Source organism: Phacochoerus africanus, chromosome 2 (assembly GCF_016906955.1).
Source record: "Phacochoerus africanus isolate WHEZ1 chromosome 2, ROS_Pafr_v1, whole genome shotgun sequence".
NCBI classification, from domain to species: Eukaryota; Metazoa; Chordata; class Mammalia; order Artiodactyla; family Suidae; genus Phacochoerus; species Phacochoerus africanus.
The window spans coordinates 27226202-27247351 of NC_062545.1; the positions used below are offsets into that span (position 1 = coordinate 27226202).

The window sequence follows — 21150 nt, forward strand, 5'->3', positions numbered from 1 at the left end:
TCTGTTTTTCTCATAGCCTAGTTCCAATCCATCAGCAAATCCTACAATCACTATCTTAAAAAATGTTAAGCTGAACCATATGAATTTTCCAGCAATTTAACCTGAATATTTCTATCTCTACATCTCATATTTTACTTCACCACTCTCTTTTGCCTGAATTACTTCAAGATATTCCAAGATGACCTCCTAGCTCCTAGTCATACTTATGGTCTATCTTCCCACAACAGCCAGAATCATCTTTTAAAAACACAAGTCATTGGATAGCCATGTGCAAAAGAATGAAACTTATACCATACACAAAAATTAACTCTAAATGGATTAAAGATTTGAATGTAAAACCTGTAAAACCCCTAAAACTCCTAGCAGAAAACATACACAGTAAGTTCCTTGACACTGGTCTGGGTAATAATTTTTTTGGATCCAACTCCAAAAGCAAAGGCAACAAAAGCAAAAATAAGCAAGCAGGACTATGCCAAACCAAAAGGCTTCTAGACAGTAAAGGAAATCATCAACAAAATGAAAAGGTAACTTACTGAATGGGAGAAGATATTTGCAAATCATGTATCTAATAAGAGGTTAATATCCTAAATATATAAAGAACTCACAACAGCAAAAAAAAAAAAAAATCTGATTAAAAATTGGGCAGAAGAGAAAAAGCATTTTCCTAAAGCAGACATACAGATGGCCAATAGATACATGACAAAGTGCTCAACATCACTAAGCATCAGGGAAATACAAATCAGAACCATGAGATATCACAACTGTGAGAATAGCTATTATCATAAAGATAAGAAATAATAAATGTTGGAGAGGATGTGGAGAAAAGTGACACTTTGTTCACTGTTGTAGGAGTGCAAATTGATGCAGGCACTATGGAAAAAACAAGGAGATTGCTCAAATAATTAAAAACAGAACTATATAAGATCCAGGAATTCCACTTCTAGGTATTTATCTGAAGAAATTGAAAACACTAATTCAAAAAGGTATATGCATCCCAATGTTCACTAAGCAGTATTTAACAATAGCCAAGATATGGAAGCAACCTAAGTGTCCACATATGGATAAAGAAGATGTGGTGTTTGTGTACACACACACACACACACACACACACACACATACACACAGAGAGGAATATTACCAAGCCCTAAAAAAGGAAGCCAGTCATTTGTAACAACGCGTATGGATCTAGAGGGTAGTATATTAAGTGGAATAAGTCAGATACAGAAAGACAAATACCTTATGATCTCACTTAAATGTGGGATCCAAAAAACAAAACAAAATAGAAATAGACTCACAGATACAGAGGAAAAAATGGGTGGCTGCCAAAGGGGAGAAAGTGGAGGTTGGGAACATAGGTGAAGAGGATGAAGAGGTATAAACTTGCAATTTTAAAATAAATAAGCCATCAGTATATAGCATACAGCATAAGGAATGTGGTCAGTATTATACTAACTTTGTGTAGGGACAAAATGTTACTAGACTTATCATGGTGATCATTTTGTAATGTAAGTATCAAATCACTATGTGGTACATCTGAAACTAACATTATATTGTACATTAACTATATTCCAATAAAAATATATATAATGGAATATTATTCAGCCATAAGAATGAAATCTTGCCATTTGTAATAAATGGATGGACCTTCAGGGCACTATGTTATGTGAAATAAGTCTGACAGAGAAAGACAAAACTGTATGATTGCATTTACATGTGGAATCCAAAAAGCCCCCCAAACCAAAAAACCAAGCTTATAGATACAGAGCAGGCTGGTAGTTGCCAGAGGTAGGAAGTAAGGGGAGGTGAGGTGAAATGGCGAAGGGGGTCAAAAGGTACAAACTTCAGTTATAAGATTAAAAAGTCATGGGGACGTAATATATAGTATAGTGACTATAGTTAGTAATACGTATTGTACATTTGAAAGTTGATAAGCAAGTAGATGTTCAAGGTCCTCCTCACAAGAAAAAAAAATTTTTTTTGTTTTTTGTTTTTTTGTCTTTTTGCCATTTCTATGGCTGCTCCCGAGGCATATGGAGGTTCCCAGGCTAGGGGTCTAATCGGAGCTGTAGCCCCCGGCCTATACCAGAGCCACAGCAACATAGGATCCAAGCTGCATCTGCAACCTACACCACAACTCACAGCAATGCTGGATCCCTAACCCACTGAGCAAGGCCAGGGATTGAACCCGAAACCTCCTGGTTCCTAGTCGGATTTGCTAACCACTGAGCCAAGATGGGAACTCCAAGAAAAAAAATTTGTTGGTAACTATGTGATGATAGCTCCTCTTACTGTGGTGATCCTTTTGCCGTATACAAAAATATCAAAATGTTATCTTGTACACTGGAACTAATATACTTTTATATATCAATTATATACCTCGATTAATAAAACACAAAATACCCATCAGTGTCCATTATTCTTCTGCTTTTAAATCTCCATTGGCTTTATAACAAAATTTCAGAGAAAGTCAAAGTGTGGACAACAAGGTGCTACAGAACCTGCCCCTGCCTGGGTCCTACCACTCTTCCCCTCATTCACTAGGCTCCAGACACACAGGCCTTCTTTCTGTCCCTTAATCACACCAAACCCATTACCATCTCCAGGACTTGACCTTTGCTGTTTCCTCTGTCAAAAATATTCTCCCCTGGGGGGAGTTCCCATCTTGGTGCAGCAGAAACAAATCTGACTAGGAACCATGAGGTTGCGGGTTCAATTCCTGGCCTTGCTCAGTGGGTTAATGATCTGGTATTGCTGTGAGCTGTGGTGTAGGTCGCAGATGTGGCTCAGATCTTGCATTGCTGTGGCTGTGGCTGTGGCTGGCAGCTATAGCTCCAACTTGACCCCTAGCCTGGGAACCTCCATATGCTGCAGGTATGGCCCTAAAAAGACAAAAAAAAAAAGTTAAAAAAAAAAAGAGCCATGCCTTAAAAAAAAAATAAATTCTCCCCTTAGATTTTGGGATGGCTGGTTTCCTTTCATTATTCAGTCTTCAGCTCAATTTTCACTGTCTCAGAGAGCTTTCCCCAGGCCGTTCAAGCAAAAATATCTCCTCTCCCCTCATTCTCTAACATAGTGATCAAATTCTGAATAGAATTACTACTATATAAAATCATCTTGTTTATTCATTTATTATATGACTTCTTCAATTATAAGCTCTGTGAGATGAGGGATCTAGTCTGTTTTGTTCACTTTTCTTAGTGTTTAGAACAATGCTCAGCACCTACTAGGCACCTGACAAATGTTTATGAATGACACTGTGCATGATAAATGATAAATGAATGAGTGCATATTATCTCAAAGTACTCTTTACCCCCTCTTTTCAGCACTTCTCACACCACACTTTAATTTCTTGTCTTACACAGCTATAGCAGTTAATAAATATGAGAGAGGAAAAGAGAAGAAATATCAGAGTACTAAGAGAAATGGAGAAATAGTAACTATGTAATAATACTTCTAAAAGATTAAAAATATATTAATAATAATAATAAAAGATACATTAAAGAATATAAACACTTCAATATTTCATTTATATGACCCATAATGCACAGGAAAAAGTATATAAAAAAAAATTTGAAGAATAAAGAGAAACCTAAAATTTAGTTAATAATCTTTTTTTTTTTGTCTTTTCAGGACCACACCCACAGCACATGGAAGTTCCCAGGTTAGATGCCAAATTAGAGCTGCAGCTGCTGGCCTATGCCACAACCACAGCAATGACAGATCCAAGCTGCATCTGCCACCTACGCTGCAGCTTGCAGCAAGGCCGAATCCTTAACGCACTGAGCAAGGCCAGAGATTGAACCTGCATCCTCATGGATACTAGTTGGTTTCGTAACCTACTGAGCCACAATGGGAACTCATCAATAATCTTAAACTCAATTCTTAAATATATGACAAGTAAACAAATACATTTTCTTAAATTCTAATGTTGAATAATATACCGTAAATAAGGAAGAAATAATTTCTTTGATTCTCAAGGACTAGCCATGCCCCCTCCCATCACAGGTCTATAACATACTATTGCTTTTGCCAGTTTAAATGTTCCTTCTGTCTCTTCATACAGCCAACATCTACTCATTCCTCAGCTCTCAGATGAGCCTTACTTCCTTACAGATTTCTTAACTACGTCACATATCTATCCTGATCATGAACTCATGAGGAACAATGCCCTTTTCCTCCAAAAGCAGGTCACAGCCACCCATTTACATTCATTTGCGAGATGATTTGATACAATTGTGGACTAAATGCTTTACGAAGGCAGGGCCCATGTTTATTTTTATTCCTCACTGTATCCCCAGTACCTAGCACAGGATGTGACATATATGAAGATATCAGGGGAAAGAATAAATGAATGAGAGGGAGCGGCCTTATTTCTCAGGCCCCTTCTATTCCAAGTCAGCCCTACTATGAATTAACTCAGGGGAGATTTCTAGCACAGCTGAACTGTACATCATGCCGTTAAACATGCTGCTTATTTCACGCTCCAAGACCCCTGCTTCTCTACTTCTATTTGTTCATAATAACAACTACCTTAGTCCAAACAGAATTTGGTTATTCGACTGGAAGAGATGGGTGGCAGTCAACCAGACTACAAACAGAAATACATGACCTTGTAATAAAATGTCTTATTTAAGACGGATAAAATGTGATTAATAAATCCTATCAAAAACAAAGTCCCTTTTAATAAGGCGGTCAATGTGTAGAGGAGGATTTAGAAAACGCTTTGTGCTTCTAAGACCTGGGAGAGGAGCTGCCATGACTGGGGGAGTTGTGGTGGCCCATGTGCTGCCAACAGGCTGGGAATCAGAGGGATGGCTTAATAGAAATAGACGAGAAGGAAAACATCTACGGTCCTTGTCTTGGTACTGTCACATTTCAACTGCTTCATGTAGGAAAATTACAACCTATTTTAAATTGTGAAAGCAAACAGGTAGAATTATTTTATTTTTAAAAAAATCTGTAATAAAAGTTTTTCTCAGAAAAGGAACGAGTTCATTTGAAACACATTATATTTACATTAAAGACAATGCCATTTCATGCAGCACGATTTCAATTCCTTCTCTTCTTAGATGCTATTAAGTCATTTCCAAACAATTACTCTGATGTTAATGAGAATATTCTAATGTCTAATGAGAACATTTTAAACTAAGAATTATGTCTTAAATTCCTAATAAAAAGAAACGCATGTATTTATTTAAATTTAAGAACACAGGAATGAGAAATGGAATTTGATTTTTGCCTAACTTCTAAAATTTATCATAAATGCATAGCTTCTGAGTCATACTGGAGAATTCCCACATGTTATTTTGTTTCATTGATATGTTGGTGTCTTCACATGGTCTGTATTATAAAGTGTCTTATCATTCAACATAGCCTAGTGTTTCTGATCTGAGCTTACAGTTTATAAAATGGAAGCTGCTTTTAGGAAAAACCTGAAGAAAATACTGATTCTGAAATCCACAAAAGAACAAAAGGGGGACAAAGTTCATTAATGAAAACGGTGGCTACTCTCCTCTACTTTGTTCCCCACGTGACGCTCCTTTCCCATGTGGGGTGTGGAGATGCAGGTAACAGTCCTGAGAGGGAAATGACCTGCCCACCATCTCACCAGCTTAGCAGGACGACTGAATCCAGGACCACACATCCTGGACTCCCACCCACCTCTGGGGACAATCCTTCCCCATTCCATTCTTCTCTTGTTCCCTTTTCCACTGGACCAGGTCTACATGTCAGGCACCATACTCTGGAGGAAGTTGCCTTTCCTCTCAGCAAAGTCAGTCTCTCGAGAGGAGAGAGGTATGTCAAGTTTCTGGATACCTCTTCTTCCCTAGTATTTCAAACACTCAAATGCTCAAGTTCATACAGAAAAAAAGATCAAGTTTATTAAGTAAATGTACTTGGCCCTGGCCTAAAGGCAACAATTTTGTTCATAAAAGCAATATATGCCGCACATAGAGCGATTTATAAACTATATGGGTAAAAAAAAAAAAATGAGGAAATTGACTGTTACCTGAGTAGGGCTCTGAAGACTTAAGTCTAAACCACAAGTAAATTCTGTATGATGTTCCACTGTTTCAAGAAGAGGGTTAGGCTTTGAAAAGTTCCAGAATCTGTGAATATAAAGAAAAAATAATTTAAATACTAAAGCTAAAGTTTTACCTAAGAAAAAAGATACTTCACAAAGTAAAGATTTAAAAGTTTCAACCAATTCATAAATGCAGAGCCCCACTACTAATCTATACTAAAAAAAAATCTAATAAAGGAAAAAAGCACTCTATTCTATTGTATATCAAAAGACAAAACCAAAATGGAATTATTAATCAATCTGCTCTTGTAAAAGCTTATTATATTCCCATTAGTATACCTTGTAGGGTGGAAGCTTAATGAGCTTTAGTTGATTGTTTGGGTTTTTTTAATATCGTACAAGGACATTTGAGAAGAGAGACACTAGGCTTTTTTAGCAATTTCTAAAAGCATTCATGGCTATAAAATAAGGATATTGGATTACATGAACTCTAACATTTTATGTTTTTAAATACTGCTTCATTTCTCAACAACTGACATGAAAAGATTGTAGGTTTAATTTACATTTCAACAGCAATTCAAAGTCTTTAAAAAGAATCTGTTCTCTCATGAAAATCTCTGTAATTCTGACACAATCTTCTTTTTGAGGCACAGCCTTTCTTATAGACTCCACGTCAATGTAATTTCTAGAGTCAAGGTAAACTGAAATGTGTTTTCCTGGGCCAATATTAAGTATTCTATTTACCCTCTATAGACTCAGGGTGGTAATATTTACCATAATATATCTCTGATTTCGACTGTACAGAGAAGAAATTTGGGCCTATTTTCAATGCACAAAATAGTACTTTATTTCTAAAGCTTTATTTGTTCATCATCTTTATTATTTGACTATAAACATACCACAAAAATGGCGCATTCAGAATCATAGAGTCATTCCCAATTCAGCTTCCCTAATGATCTACAATATAGAACACACTGAAGGTTTTGCAGATCTCTTTGAAGGAGAGTAAATACACAGAACTAACAGTTAGTTTGCTTAACTGTGGTATTATTTCCCTAATAAACACAGAGTTGGTCTTATTAAGTTTGAAAAGGATTGTTGCTATGGATAATCCATTGTATGGGTACCAGAGAAACAATGAATAAATAGCTCATTTATCAGATTACTGAAATCTACAAAATATTTAAGGGAAGTGATTTTACTTTTGAAAATTTGCCTGTCCAAACAAATGAGGGAACAAGCTGCAGTGTTTCTCAGAAATCATAACAGTGGTCTCTGCTGTCTTTGCATATTTGTTCCTTTGGGTCAAGAGAAGAAATTATACTGAAATCTAATTTTCCAGAGCTTGATAATGTTTATGTAAGCAAAAGTAAATATATAATTGTGTAATTTCATTTCTGAAACATGGTTATTTATTGATTTGCATTATTTGAAATGATAATCAAATGATTTTGTATATACCCACTATGGTCCAAAAATATTCAAAACGGTTTTAAAATTTGTGATGACAAAAAATATATAAATTGAAGGGAAAGTAACTTTAAGCCTGCAATGATTGGTAAACAAAAATGTATTCATGAAGTTGTATACACTTGACAGGGAGGAACTGGAGATGCTAAGCTTTCCAGCAGCCAAAGGAGAAGGGGAGAGGCAATCAGGCCCTGAATTCACAGGGTCTACAGTCAAACTGCTCTTGGGAACCTCAGAAGGAAATTCACCCTCGGGAGTTCACAGAGAAGAAACCCTGTGCTTAGGCAATAGAGAGCATCCTCAACATGTCTTAAGGAAACACAGAGATGGTGTTTCGTGGGCTGCTACTCACGAGGCAACGGCATCACCCCAAAGGGTAGTTTAGCACAATCCTTCTGTGGGAAGGTCAATTTAATCCAGGTGTCAGCTCTCTCTCTTCATTTGAGATTTAGATTTTATTTCAGTAGCATGGGATTAAATGCTTTTTAGACAAGTCAGAAAAACTGGCTTCTTTTAGAACTTTTTAAGGTTAATAAAAAAAATTACCCTCCTGACAAGTTCCTGGAAAGCAGTTTTTATTGCTATTTTTTAAAATTTAAGCCAGTTAAATGATGAGACTGCATGAGGACAAGACAGGTAGACCTTATGAAATCAGGTTACCCAATAAGAACACCTTGTGTGAAACCAACCAACTTCAGCTTGAACAAGTGTGATAAGGAAAGTCACGCATGCAGGAGGGCTGAATTCTACTCAGAGTCAATTTGGATTTGCTCTACTTTACAGCTTAATGGGCAGTCATCGTCCATCCAAACCACATCACAGATTCATACCCAACCTAATTTTATTTATTTATTTATTTTTAAAGGAATACATTTATTTATTTATTGCTTTTTAGGGCCGCATTCACAGCATATGGAGGTTCCCAGGCTAGGGGTCAAATCAGAGCTGTAGCCATTGGCCTACACTATAGTCACAGCAACACCAGATGTGAGCAGAGTCTGCAACCTACACCACAGCTCACGGCAACGCAGGATCCTTAACCCACTGAGCAAGGCCAGGGATAGAACCTGCAACCTCATGGTTCCTAGTCGGATTTGTTTCCGCTGAGCCATGATGGGTACTCCCCTAATTTTAATATAGGAAAAACTATCAAGTATTTATCTACATTTTGCAAAACACTCATCAAACAAAATGCATACTAAAACTCGAAGGTTACAATCTGGTGAAGGGAGGGGCTAGTCTAGTGAATGAAATAAAAGTGCTATTGGCTATTACATAATTTCATAGCTCTGACAGAAATTATGTAATATACAAAACATTTATTATGGTGCAAAAATGATGAGAGGTTCACTCCCAGCAGACTGGCTGACTTGGTACCAAGGTCAACATTCTTACTGAAAATAACCCAAATCCTACATAAAACAGAAAAACAAACACACACCACAAACACTTCATAAACGCATCAGTGAGGAACACTCAGGTAAAAACGGTGAGAATACTGAAACCCAGAGCAGGAGATGGAACGATGAAGCCAGCTTTTGCCTGGAAGGGATCTGCTAAATAGGGAAAACCCAAGCTTCAATGTTCTTAACCTCACAGAGGAGTCAGGGAAATCAGAAAAAGCAGTATGAATAATTTCAACGTAATTTCAGTAAATGAAAATGTCTGATCAAAAACGTCAACTGCAATAAGCTACATAAGTTGAGAAAACCAGAAGCTGAACAATGTGAGTATACGATTGTCATTTGTTTTAATTGCTTAATGGCTTTTAAAATAAATAACAAAAAGAAATACATGTATTTCTTTCCTCATTCCCATCTTCAATGGCAACTACTGCCAACAGTCTGGTATATATCCTTACAGAATTTCTCTATCTATCTCCATTCAAGTCTCAATAGGGAAGGGTGAACCATCAGGAGGCGGTGAGCTTTCTTCCGGGTTTTCTCATGACTGCAATCAAGGGAGTGGGCAAGGTCTCCCCCTTCAATCTTCCTCTGGGCTCTAGGGTCTTATAAGTTCTATATATCTGCAAGCCTTCATGCACCTATCACACATGTAAAATGGGCTCCTTTTAATTGGGAGAAGTCAGGCTACATATATCATTAAGTGGTCAAATAAGGCATATTATTTTTAAGTGAAATGTTTGTTTCGGTCCAGCACATATACTACTTGGTGCCTTTTTGTCTCTTTGCTGATGAAATCACTGACTATTTAAGCTGTCTCATGGGAAGTAAATATACTGGACAGGCCTCCAATGATTAAAAATATTACAGAACTGTAGGAGCATTTTTCATTTAAATTGGAGATGGAAAGAGAAAAAGTCATCATAGCACAGTGTCTTGGTTGAGTTCCATTTTGCCTTCTGACTCCACTATTCTTGAACAAAAGCAAGTATTAGCACTACGTCAAATAAAACATCAAAACATTTCAAAACTTAAGCTGAAATTACTTTTACTTTATTAAAATGCAATGCGAAATCTCTAAACTAGCATTTTTGAAATTTAGCCTACAGATGAATTCAGCAGAAGGTTTAAAATATTTTTCAAAGTTCTTCCTTTTCCTTTCCTCTTCTCAACTTAAGAGTTAGTTATTAATTCTCTGTGAGTCTTTCCTAACTACAAGAAAAAGATGGGGATGTTGTGGCAACCTTTCAGTGCCTTAAATGTACATTAATTTTAATTAGTTATTACTTAGTAATTAATTATTAATTGTGAGGTTTTTGTTTGTTTTCGCACTGCTCATAATTTAATTTTTTTAGAGATCAGAAGGCATTTCAGGTCCTTTATTAGTGACTCATGGTCATCTTGTGTTTTTAACATTTTAATAGCCAAGTGCACCATTATAACTCCCTCTGCACTGTTTGGTCTAGCAGTCTCTAGAGTGATAAGCAAAAATGTCACAACAGCTTTTTTTCTTATTATTTAATTACTTACTCATTGGACAATTTATAAGCCCTACAATGTACCAGTACCAGAAGCAAGAGAGACCTGGCCTCAGCCTTCTTGAGTTCATAGTCCAGGGGGACAGACTGACATTTTTTTTTTAATCACAAAAATACAAATGTAATTGCAACTGACAAATGCCCCCAAATACAACATGAAAAGATGTAAGAATGAAGTCCTGAGGAAGCGACAGTGAGCTGAGATCTGAAGGTTGAAGAGTTAGCTGGGTGGAGAGCAGAGAAAGTAGTGTGCCCCTTTCTTTTTGGCAAGAAGCCCTGTGTGACAGAGTGGGTCCATGAGGCTGGGAAAGGGAAAGGGAAGAGCATGACTCCAGGCATAAGCAGGGCCAAATCACATGCAAAGGCCATCAGTAGACCATGCAAAAAATTGGGGGGTTTCTCTTAAGTGTTAAAAACAAAATCAACAACAACAGTAAAAAAAATGCTAAAGGGTTTTAAGCAGGAAATTTATATATCCAGCTTTGCTTTATTTTAAAACAATTTTTTTTTGGTCTTTTTTTGGGGCCACACCTCCGGCATATGGAGGTTCCCAGGCTAGGGGACTAATCAGAGCTACAGGTGCTGGCCTACACCATAGTCACAGCAACACCAGGTCCAAGCCATGGCTGAAACCTACACCACAGCTCATGACAACGCTGGATCCTTAACCCACTGAGCAAGGCCAGGGATCAAAACCGCAACCTCATGGTTCCTAGTCAGATTCGTTAACCACTGAGCCACGAAGGGAACTCCTTTCAAACAATTTTTTAAGTAAACTTTTAAGACTTAAGAATAGTTTTAAATTTACAGAAAAATTGGGAAGATAGTGCAGAGAGTTCCCCTGCTGTATGACCCCATGCTGTATGACCCCATGCAGTATGGTCAGCTCTGCCCTTTAAAGGGGTCTCTGGCCACTGTGAGAAGAATGGACTTGAGGGCTTAGGAGTGGGTGTGGGAAATCAATGGTCCAAAAAGAGATAACAGCAGCTTGCATTTGGGTGGTAACAGTGATGATGAAGGAAGGCTGAAGTATTAGAGATACAGTTAGGCAGAAGAATTAATGGGAAGAGAAATCAAGAATGACTCCCAGGAGTTCCCATTGTGGCTCAGCAGAAAACGAACCCAACTGATATCCTTGAGGATGAGTTCGATCCCTGGCCTCGCTCAGGGGTTAAGGATCTGGCGCTGCCGTGAGCTGTGGTATAGGCTGCAGATATGGCTTGGATCCTGTGTTGCTGTGGCTGTGGCATAAGCTGGCAGCTGTAGCTCTGATTTGATCCCTAGTCTGGAAACTTCCATATGCCTCAGGTACAGCCCTAAAAAGCAAAAAAAAAAAAAAAAAAAAATTAAAAAGAATGACTCCCATGTTTCTGGCTTCCATCATAAGATTTACAACACTTCCATGCATTTACTTGTTTACAGATCTACTTTCCTCTGATAGGTAAGCTCCCCGAATTCAGGGAGAGTATTCTATTCTTAGTATCTCCTGCATGTATAAAAGTGTCTGACACATGGACACCCAAAGACTGTTTCAAGAACGAATGAATAAAAAAATTCAGTGAGGATATTAAGGATGAGATAAATAAATAACGAAGGCCAATCTCACAAATAGAGTAGTTTTAAACCACCTACAGACATGGTTCCCAAATGATGGGCCAATGACTCATTATATCAGACATTCAGAAAATACACATCTTCAGTTTTGCTAAGGAATTTTTTCCTGAAAATTCCAACTGAGTAGAGCAGAAAGAAATCCAAAAATCTCCTCCTAGGAAATACTGATGCTTAGCCAGCTAAGTTTGGAAATCAGCATCTAAAGCAGAACATCTCAAACCTAACAGATACAGATCTGATAAGTTCCCATTAGAAACAATAGTGATTTCAGGCAGACGGTGAGGAGAGGGAAAAAGCCATCGGGGCAGTGGTTATCAACCTGGTCTGTACTGGAATCCACTGAGAAACAGTGCATCTTCTCATCTACCTTGCTGTCTCTTCCTTACTGAGGCATCATCCAACTGACCAGCTCTTTTTGTAACCTCAGAGAGTCCCATCCTTTTGAAGTAAAGCCTTCCTGAGTAGAACATATGAAATCCTGGGCTTATTATTTTACCTCCTGGATCACTTTTGCAGGGGATTAAAAAAGAGAAATTATAGACTATCAAAACAATTTTGTAAAGTGCTAAACTTTCATTCATTAATTCAAAAATATTTATTGAGTACTAATGTTCATTTTGTTTGCATGATTAGATTGGAGAGTTATTTGTTTTTCTTTCTTTCTTTTTTTGGTTTTGGAACTGGTAATAACCAAAATAAAGTTTAAAAGAGGAAAACATTAATTTCCTGCTAAATGAAGAAAAATGAGATTAATTTGAATTACTTAACTATTATCAAAGACGTCTTTTAGAACACTCAATCACAGAAATCCAGAAACTATACCATCTTTACAAACTTTCAGGATTAAATATGATAAACTTCTAGACTTATAAGCTCATCAAAATGAATTAATAATAATATTTCAACTGAAACTTTAATTAGATCAGTATTTTAGAGGGGCTGAATCCATCACAATAAACATTAAGTCCAGGAACCACATATCACAAAGCTGAGAGTACTTTGACAAATTAAAGAAAACTATCAGCTGATGGGGGGCTTGTGCTGGGAGTATTTATGGCTTCGATCCACAGGGATGCAGGCGAACTCTCTGAAGAATGCCACACCTCAACATGAGGAGATGAAGGGAGAAAGAAAAACACCCACTGCGTTTGTTTCCTGCTTACTGGTACACATTAAAGAACCATGAAATCATTTTGCAATAAAAGTGTCACACAAATATCTGACTAAAAAATAAAATGGTAAGAACTCCGTCTATTCATGAAATAGTACCCGTTTCTCAGCAATAATAGCCTATGTACACCTCTGCTGTAACTGGTGCCAACACCAGCAAAAGAGCATTTCACAGAAGTCCAGACTGTAGCATGATTAATGGGATCAGATAAGGCTGCTTGAGAGGCTCACTCCACACCTGAACGCTGAAGAGCAGTGGCCTTGCAGCTGCCTGCCTGTGCTCTGGCCACTGATTAGCTCTATCACCATGAACTATTGCACGTCCTCCCCTCTGCAGCTAACTAAGCATTTGTGGATGAACCTGCCCAGGTTGTCAGGTTGTGGAATGCCTGCACAGATGACAAGGATCTGCTCTGATGAACAACCCTCTCCTCGGGGAGACTGTACATGGTGATGGGGTGACAGGGAGAAGACCGACACCAACGAAGGTCGGAGAGAGAAAAACAGAGACAGAGCAAACCACGTAACTCTCTTTCTTTTCTGGTGACTGGACATGAAAGCCGGAAAAACAGAAAAAGAAATCAGTCTGCAGGAAGAGGAGGAATGAGGAAGCAGGCACTGGAGGAAAGCAGTTTCAGGACTTTCCTTAGGTCCAGTTGCACTCCTGTCCTTGGGCTCTGAGGGACCCATATTTTGAGACATACTCCCCTGTACTACTGAAGCTTGCTCAAGACGGTTTGTTTTACACACGAGAGTGCATGCACACACACATGCACTCACACACGCACACACATGAACTAATAATGGAGAAAGAAAAGGGACGCTGCTGAATTTTGCTTAAGATGAAAACAAATGAATGATTTTTGGGTTTTATTCTCTATAGAATTCATTCTATTAGGTCAAATCTCTAAGAATTCAATTCGAGAGTATTTAGTGTTGTCACATTCTAGATTGGAGTTTTAGGACCAACAAGGGTGAATTCTTTATCCTTGAGTTCTTAGGGGACAGAGTAAACTACTAACAACTGATAGGTAGGTACCCCCTTGTTTTAAAGAGACTACGTGTGCCAATCACTAAGAGAGGAAAACAATGAGGTTCTCTGCTCCATAACCTTTTCCTTAAAAACTATAATTGCAGAGATTAGAGTCCATGATTTCTACAAGGTTCATTACAAAGAGCCCCTTCCTGCTGCATCTCCTCAACCCTTCACCTCAGAGGCAATCACTTTAAATTCTTTTAGCTGTTTCTTCTGACATTTTATCCTATATTTCTAAATAAAATGCTCACAGAACTCATTGATTATTTTCATTTTCAGCTTTTATCTTTTGACTTCCTACTATGGAAATGAGGCAAAACAACATCTACATTAGAAAATATAAATACATACGACAAAATCCACTCAGTTGCCTTATTGACACTGCACAACAGAATTTTTAAATTATAATGCAAATTAACTGACAAAACACATAAATTTCCTCTTGGAACTAATCAGCACAATTCAAAGTTCAAAGCAGTGACTTCAACTGCATTAAGCTAAGGCTTAACATTCCTCACTCCTCTTAGATCTATTTCTTCATGTGCTTGCATTAGGTTATGAATTAGACACAGATTTTGTGTCTTTCTTAAAGAAAAATGTTAGCACCAAATAATCCTAAAAATGTTCTGCAGTTATAAATCAAGGTATTTAAAATCCAAAGTCTTACAAGTTTCTTTCTAATGAATGTATGTTGTTTCATTTTATAGGAAATTATTTTCATTTTTCACCCTGCATTTAACTAGCAAAATTATGCTTCATTTCACCAAAAGGTCTTTCCAGTATGACAATAGTGACCCTAAGAACTTTTAATTTAAACAAGTCAAATGGAAAAACTCTTTGGGGACATATCAACAAACTTGGGAGTTACCGGTTCATAAAATAGTATCTTAACCATTAAGTATAAAAAGCTTAAAGAGATTTAACAACAAAATGCGTATTATAATTAATATGTAATAAAAAAAAATATCTTTTTGTAACTTAAATTAACAATTAGCACACCAATAAAAGATTCCAGGAGTTCCCGTCATGGTTCAGCAGTAACCCGACTAGTATCCATGAGGATGAGGGTTCGAGCCCTGGCCCCACTCAGTGGGTTAAGGATCCAGTGTTGTCGTGAGCTGCAGTGTAGGCTGCAGACACAGCTCAGATCTGGCATTGCTGTGACTGTGGCTGTGCCCGGCATCTGCAGCTCCAATTTGACCCTTACCCTGGGAACTTCTACATGCCACTGGGGTAGCCCTAAAAAGTAAAATTTTACAATCTAGTCAGTACTGACTTAAATATAAGAGAACAGCAAGTTTTCTCCATCTTCTTATCTCAACAGGACTTTCCACTTCACATTCGGTTTTATTAATTACTACTTCAAACATAAAGTGAAAACCATATTTAAATACAATTGTTTTGCAGGCTTTTAAAGTCAGAGTGACCAGAAGATACCATAAATTCTCATATAATTGAAATTCACTTATATTTATAAACAATTATTTAGTATATCCATGCCCTGGATGCCAGGAACAAAGCAATGAAACAGACAAGCCCTTCCCCATAATCTGGCAACATGCTTTATTGACACAATATGTATTCAGTACTAAAATATCCTTGCAAGAATTAAACAAATGTGTGAATGCAAATATTCTCATTATTAAAAAAGAAACCGAGATGCCTACATTAAGATGCTTTCTTAATACCAGTGATGAAGTTTGGTGAACCTTTACCACAAAGCAGCAAATGTGGTAGAATTACAAAGACATTTATAGCTGAGATCTCTGAAAGGCACAGAACATTAAACAACTCTGATCATTTTAAGAATTCAGTGGTAGTTCCTACCAATGTTAACAGTTAGTAACATATCATTAGCCACACAATTTCTTGTGGTTTGAGGAACAAATGCAGAGGAATTAAAAGCAACTCTCTTAGATCTCCGCTCACAGATGACAAAAGTATCCACATTAACAAACAAACACCGAAAAAAATAATAAAAGCAACTATCTTAAAAGATGAAGTAAAACGATCATTTGAAGCTGCTCACATTCAGCCACATTTCTTATCTATTTACTTTGGCTGACCTTTTTTGTGAGTAAGGGGGACTAGGTAAAGTTGAAATGAAAGGTTTGTGAGACAGAGTACATATTCAGCTATACTATATGTTTACTTTGGCTGACCTTTTTTTATGGGGAAGGGGAAGAAAGAGAAGTATCTGCTCGTGGAAATCTCTGTGCTAATAAACATAAGGATCAAAAAAAGCCCATCAACCACACTAAAGTTAAGACACTTACTGTATAAAGGCAAATCCCACAAGAGTAAATGTGACAAAGATAAAAGGTATTTCTGTATCTGCTGCTTTGTTAGGCTTCTAAATTTACTACAACCCAACTAAAGGCCATTTTCATGCTCATGGAATATAATATATTTATCTTATTTTACAATTAAATATTCTAATTAAACATCACATTGATCAGAAGGTATTAATAGTAAGAAACATTTTCAGCATCTTACATAAGCAAATACAGCTTACTTTTCTCTCAAATGTTTTTATTTTGAAAATTATGGGAACATCCACATACCCCTCATCTAGACTCACCAAATGTTAAAATATTGCCACAGTTGCCGTATCTTGCTCTCCCTACACATTCACATATTTTATAAAACATCTCTGCTGAACCATCTAAAAAAAAAAACTGCAGACATCATGCCTTGAGTGTCTTTTTGTGCTTCTGCTTGTTGTTAGCAATTTTGATCAGAAATATGAGAGCGTATATTTACAGTGATACAGTACTAAGTACAAAGTCTGAGGAATATATTTGTGAATGAAAAAGAGGAGACTGAAATTGACTGAGTGCCTGACATGGGCCCAGCATTGTGTGAAGAGCCTTGTACATACTGATATTGAAATCTCACAACAAGGCATTTTGTGACTGAGGAAACAGAAGGTAAGTAACTTAATAAGAGACTAAATATAACAATGGATAATAATGGCAAATTCAGGATTTTCAACTATATCTCTTTCTCTTGCAGCATGCAGTCTCCCAAAGAAACAATTACTACAAATATATAGATAATATATAATAATTTAGAGGAAAAGACGGGTTGAAATAAAGGGATCACGTGGTTATGGATTTGATTAAAATGACCTCTGCACAGCTTCAACAATATGCTCACTGTACGGGTTCAGGCTGCACCACTGCACAAGGTACTCGTCCCTACCTCACCATTCACAGAGCAACATAATTATCTTATTAAAGTAATGCTAGGTAAGATGAGTGATGAATACCGTAACTTTCTTTACTGTACTTACATTTTAAAATAGACAAGTTAGGAGTTCCCGTCGTGGCACAGTGGTTAACGAATCCGACTAGAAGCCATGAGGTTGCGGGTTCGATCCATGGCTTTGCTCAGTGGGTTAAGGATCTGGCGTTGCCGTGAGCTGCGGTGTAGGTTGCAGACGCAGCTTGGATCCTGTATTGCTGTGGCTGTGGCATAAGCTGGCGGCTGCAGCTCCAATTGGACCCCTAGCCTGGGAACCTCCATATGCCATGGGAGCGGCCCTAGAAAAGGCAAAACGACCAAATAAATAAATAAATAAAAAGTTAAAAAAAAATTTGAAGTTATTATTACTCTTTATAGTCTCATTTAAAAGATCTATTTCTTTGAGCACTTACTGTGCACTAAGAGTATTTACAGATACTTTCATTTAATCCTCTGAATACCTCCGAAAGGCAGGTATCATTTCCTATATTTCACAGCTCGTAAATGGAGGAGCTGGGCTTTCACCGCAAGTCTAACTGACTCAAAGGTCCCCATGCTCACTCCAGCAAACATGGATTTCTAATCCAGAGACTTCCTGTAAGTCTTCAGAGCAAGGCATGGGAGGGACAGGACTGATTCCAGATAACCTCTCACTCCACTTTTTACTTTTCTCTCACTTCCTTATTAACTTGGAATTTTATTGAATTATAATCTATGAATAGAGATTCAGAAAAAGTGAGCAATTCTACTATTTCTTCCAGTTAAATATCCTTTCTGAACAAAACAGTTACAAAGTCTCAGTCCTAGATGGGCTCCTCTTATCTCTCCCAATAAAACCTCAGAGTTACATACATAACCTTGGAGTTAAATAATATTGGTTTGTTTTTTTCAGAGAGATATCCCAAGTGCATCTTGGGACTCAAATATATTTTAACAACATGGTGACATAGTTCATTTAAAGACAGATCATTTCACATGTATTTACTATAGTAACACTGCACTTTTAGGAATCTGACTTTGAGAAGAAACAAACCGAAACAGAGAACCAAAAAAATACAGAAAAGGGTGTATATATAATAAATGGCTCTTTTAAAGTCTGTGAATTTTCTTTTCTTTTTTTCTTTTTAGGGCCGCACCCACATATAGAAGTCCCCAGGCTAGGGGTTGAATCGGAGCTACAGTTGCTGGTCTGTGCCAGGGCCACAGCAAAGTGGCATCTGAGCTACATCTGCAACCTACCCCATAGCTCATGGCAATGCTGGATCCCCGACCCACTGAGCGAGGCCAGGGATTGAACCTGCATCCTCATGGATACTAGTTGGATTAATTTCCCATATATACTGTAATTTCAAAAGGTTTCAAAATCCATAATTGTTTTGTTTTTTGGGTTTTTTTTTTTTTCCTTGCTTTTTAGGGCTGCACACACGGCATATGGAGGTTCCCAGGCTAGGGATCTAATTGGAGCTACAGCTGCTGGCCTACACCACAGCCACAGCAACATCAGATTCGAGCCGCATCTGCAACCTACGTCACAGCTCACGGCAACACCAGATCCTTAACCCACTGAGCAACATGGTTCCTAGTCAGATTCGTTTCCACTGTGCCATGACAGGAACTCCAAAAAATCCATGATTGTTAAGATAAAAGGTATGGCACATAAACTTTCATGTATCTATCATTGTCAAGACTCACTTACGTGGAATACTTCAATCTTGCCATGATTATAGCTATTAGAGGGAATATTGTTTTCAGCAATTTAGACCCAATGGAGGTAATATTTAATATATAGGGAAAGGTTTTACATACTTGGAAATACATAAAGGTCCTAGGCTTACAGGAAGCTTTTAACATTGAGTAATATAAAAAGACTTGGAGGCAGAAGATCTAGGTTCAAGTTTGGCTGTATTGCTTGCTAGCTATGTGACATCAGCCAGCCTGTCCATCTCTCTGAGTCAACTGTCTCCAGGAAAGAGTGAGTACACCCCTGCTCAATGGGTTAAGGAACCGGTGTTGCTATGACTTGTGGTGTGGGTCACAGACATGGCTAGCATTTTGCATTGTTGTGGCTGAGGTGTAGGCCAGCAGCTGCAGCTCCAATTCAAACCCTAGCCTGGGAACTTCCAAGTGCCACAGGTGTGGCCCTAAAAAGAAAAACAAACAAACAAACAAAAAAAAACCCGGACCTGGTATTTTATAATACTAAAATACTCATCATAATGTCATTTGATATAATACCTACCATATAAACTATTTTAAAAGCTTAAAAAACTAAACAAAATATAACCTGACAAATAAATGAAAACTTAGATTTGAAGAGTTTATGTTACAAAAACTAGCCATGTAGAATCTAGAGTGATATCTGTATAATTATCAGTGCTAAAAACTAAACAAGTTACCACTGGTCTTATGTCTCAAAAATTTTTTTTTGGTTAAAATGATTTTTCTGGCATTAAAAATATCATCAATCCAATGAGATTTAAAATTCTTCAGAGGATAAATTTAACTCATAGCACATGGTGTAAAAATCTACCCAAAATGCACCTTTCCTGACCTTTCCAATGAATGATCACCACACACAGGTAATGAGAGACTAAATTCACACAATGCATTAGCACAATTAAAACTGTATTCTCAACCTATGATGAGAATTACAAATATGCATACATATGAAACATACATTCAAAAATGAAAGTCTTCCAAATGATTTTGTTTTCTTTTTCTACTCATTTTCCTTTGCCTAAGAAAGTCTTTGATAGTCCTACATTATAATACACCATTAGTAGCTTCTAGTTACATTTAGTATGAAGGTAGAACAGTAACTTAGTTGCTATAATGTATGTGACAATTAAAATCCTATTTCTGGAAGAAAAATGATGTTGCTTCTATATACTTCCAGTGAAGCAATTTGGTTTAAGTTTTTTGTTTATTTGGTTGGTTGGGTTTTTTGCCTGCACCTGCAGGATGTGGAAGTTCCCAGGACAGGGTCTAAACCTGAACCACAGCAGTGGCAACAGTGGATCCTTAACTGCTAAGCCACCAGGGAACTTCTGGTTTAAGTTTTTTTACTTTGCTTCATATTAGGAAAATGTTTACCAATTTTATAGAAAAAAAGAACTCCGGGTTTCAGTCTCGACTAGGGATACTGTTCTCATTAACTGAGACAAATAATGTAGATAAAATGCAAGACTTGCAGAGGGAAGGAAGGGAAGAGAGTCCAGTCTGAGATGCTTATTTGGACACTCAGCTGCCTATACCCAGCACAGAGCTGAACAGGCAGGCCTGAAGCTCTCAAGAGAAGTCAGAGCTGGAAAAGGGGTGTGGGCATTACCAATTAGGATGAAGATGCGAAAAAAGTACTAAGCCAGGGAGTTCCTGCTATGGCTCAGCAGTAACGAACCTGACAAGTATCCACAAGGTTGTGGGTTCAATCCCTGGCCCCACTCAGCAGGTTAAGAATCCAGCTATGCAATGAGCTGTGGTGTAGGTTGTAGATGTGGCTTGGATCTGGTGTTGCTGTGGCTGCAGTGTAGGCCAGCAGCTGCAGCTCCAATTCTACCTCCAGCCCGGGAATTTCTATATCCTGTGGATGTGGCCCCAAAAAGAAAAAAAAAAAAAAGTCAAAGATTACCAAGATTAAGAGAGAAAGAA

The 21150-nt window shown here is 37.6% G+C and overlaps 1 protein-coding gene across 1 annotated transcript in view; it reads right to left on the minus strand.

Moving 5' to 3' along the window:
- PEX7 (peroxisomal biogenesis factor 7) overlaps positions 1-21150 on the minus strand; it is an 86554-nt gene that overhangs the window by 23640 nt on the left and 41764 nt on the right. The window contains exon 9 of the mRNA XM_047770110.1: positions 6011-6110. Coding sequence (XP_047626066.1) covers positions 6011-6110 — 100 coding nt within the window. The remainder of the gene's footprint in view (positions 1-6010; positions 6111-21150) is intronic.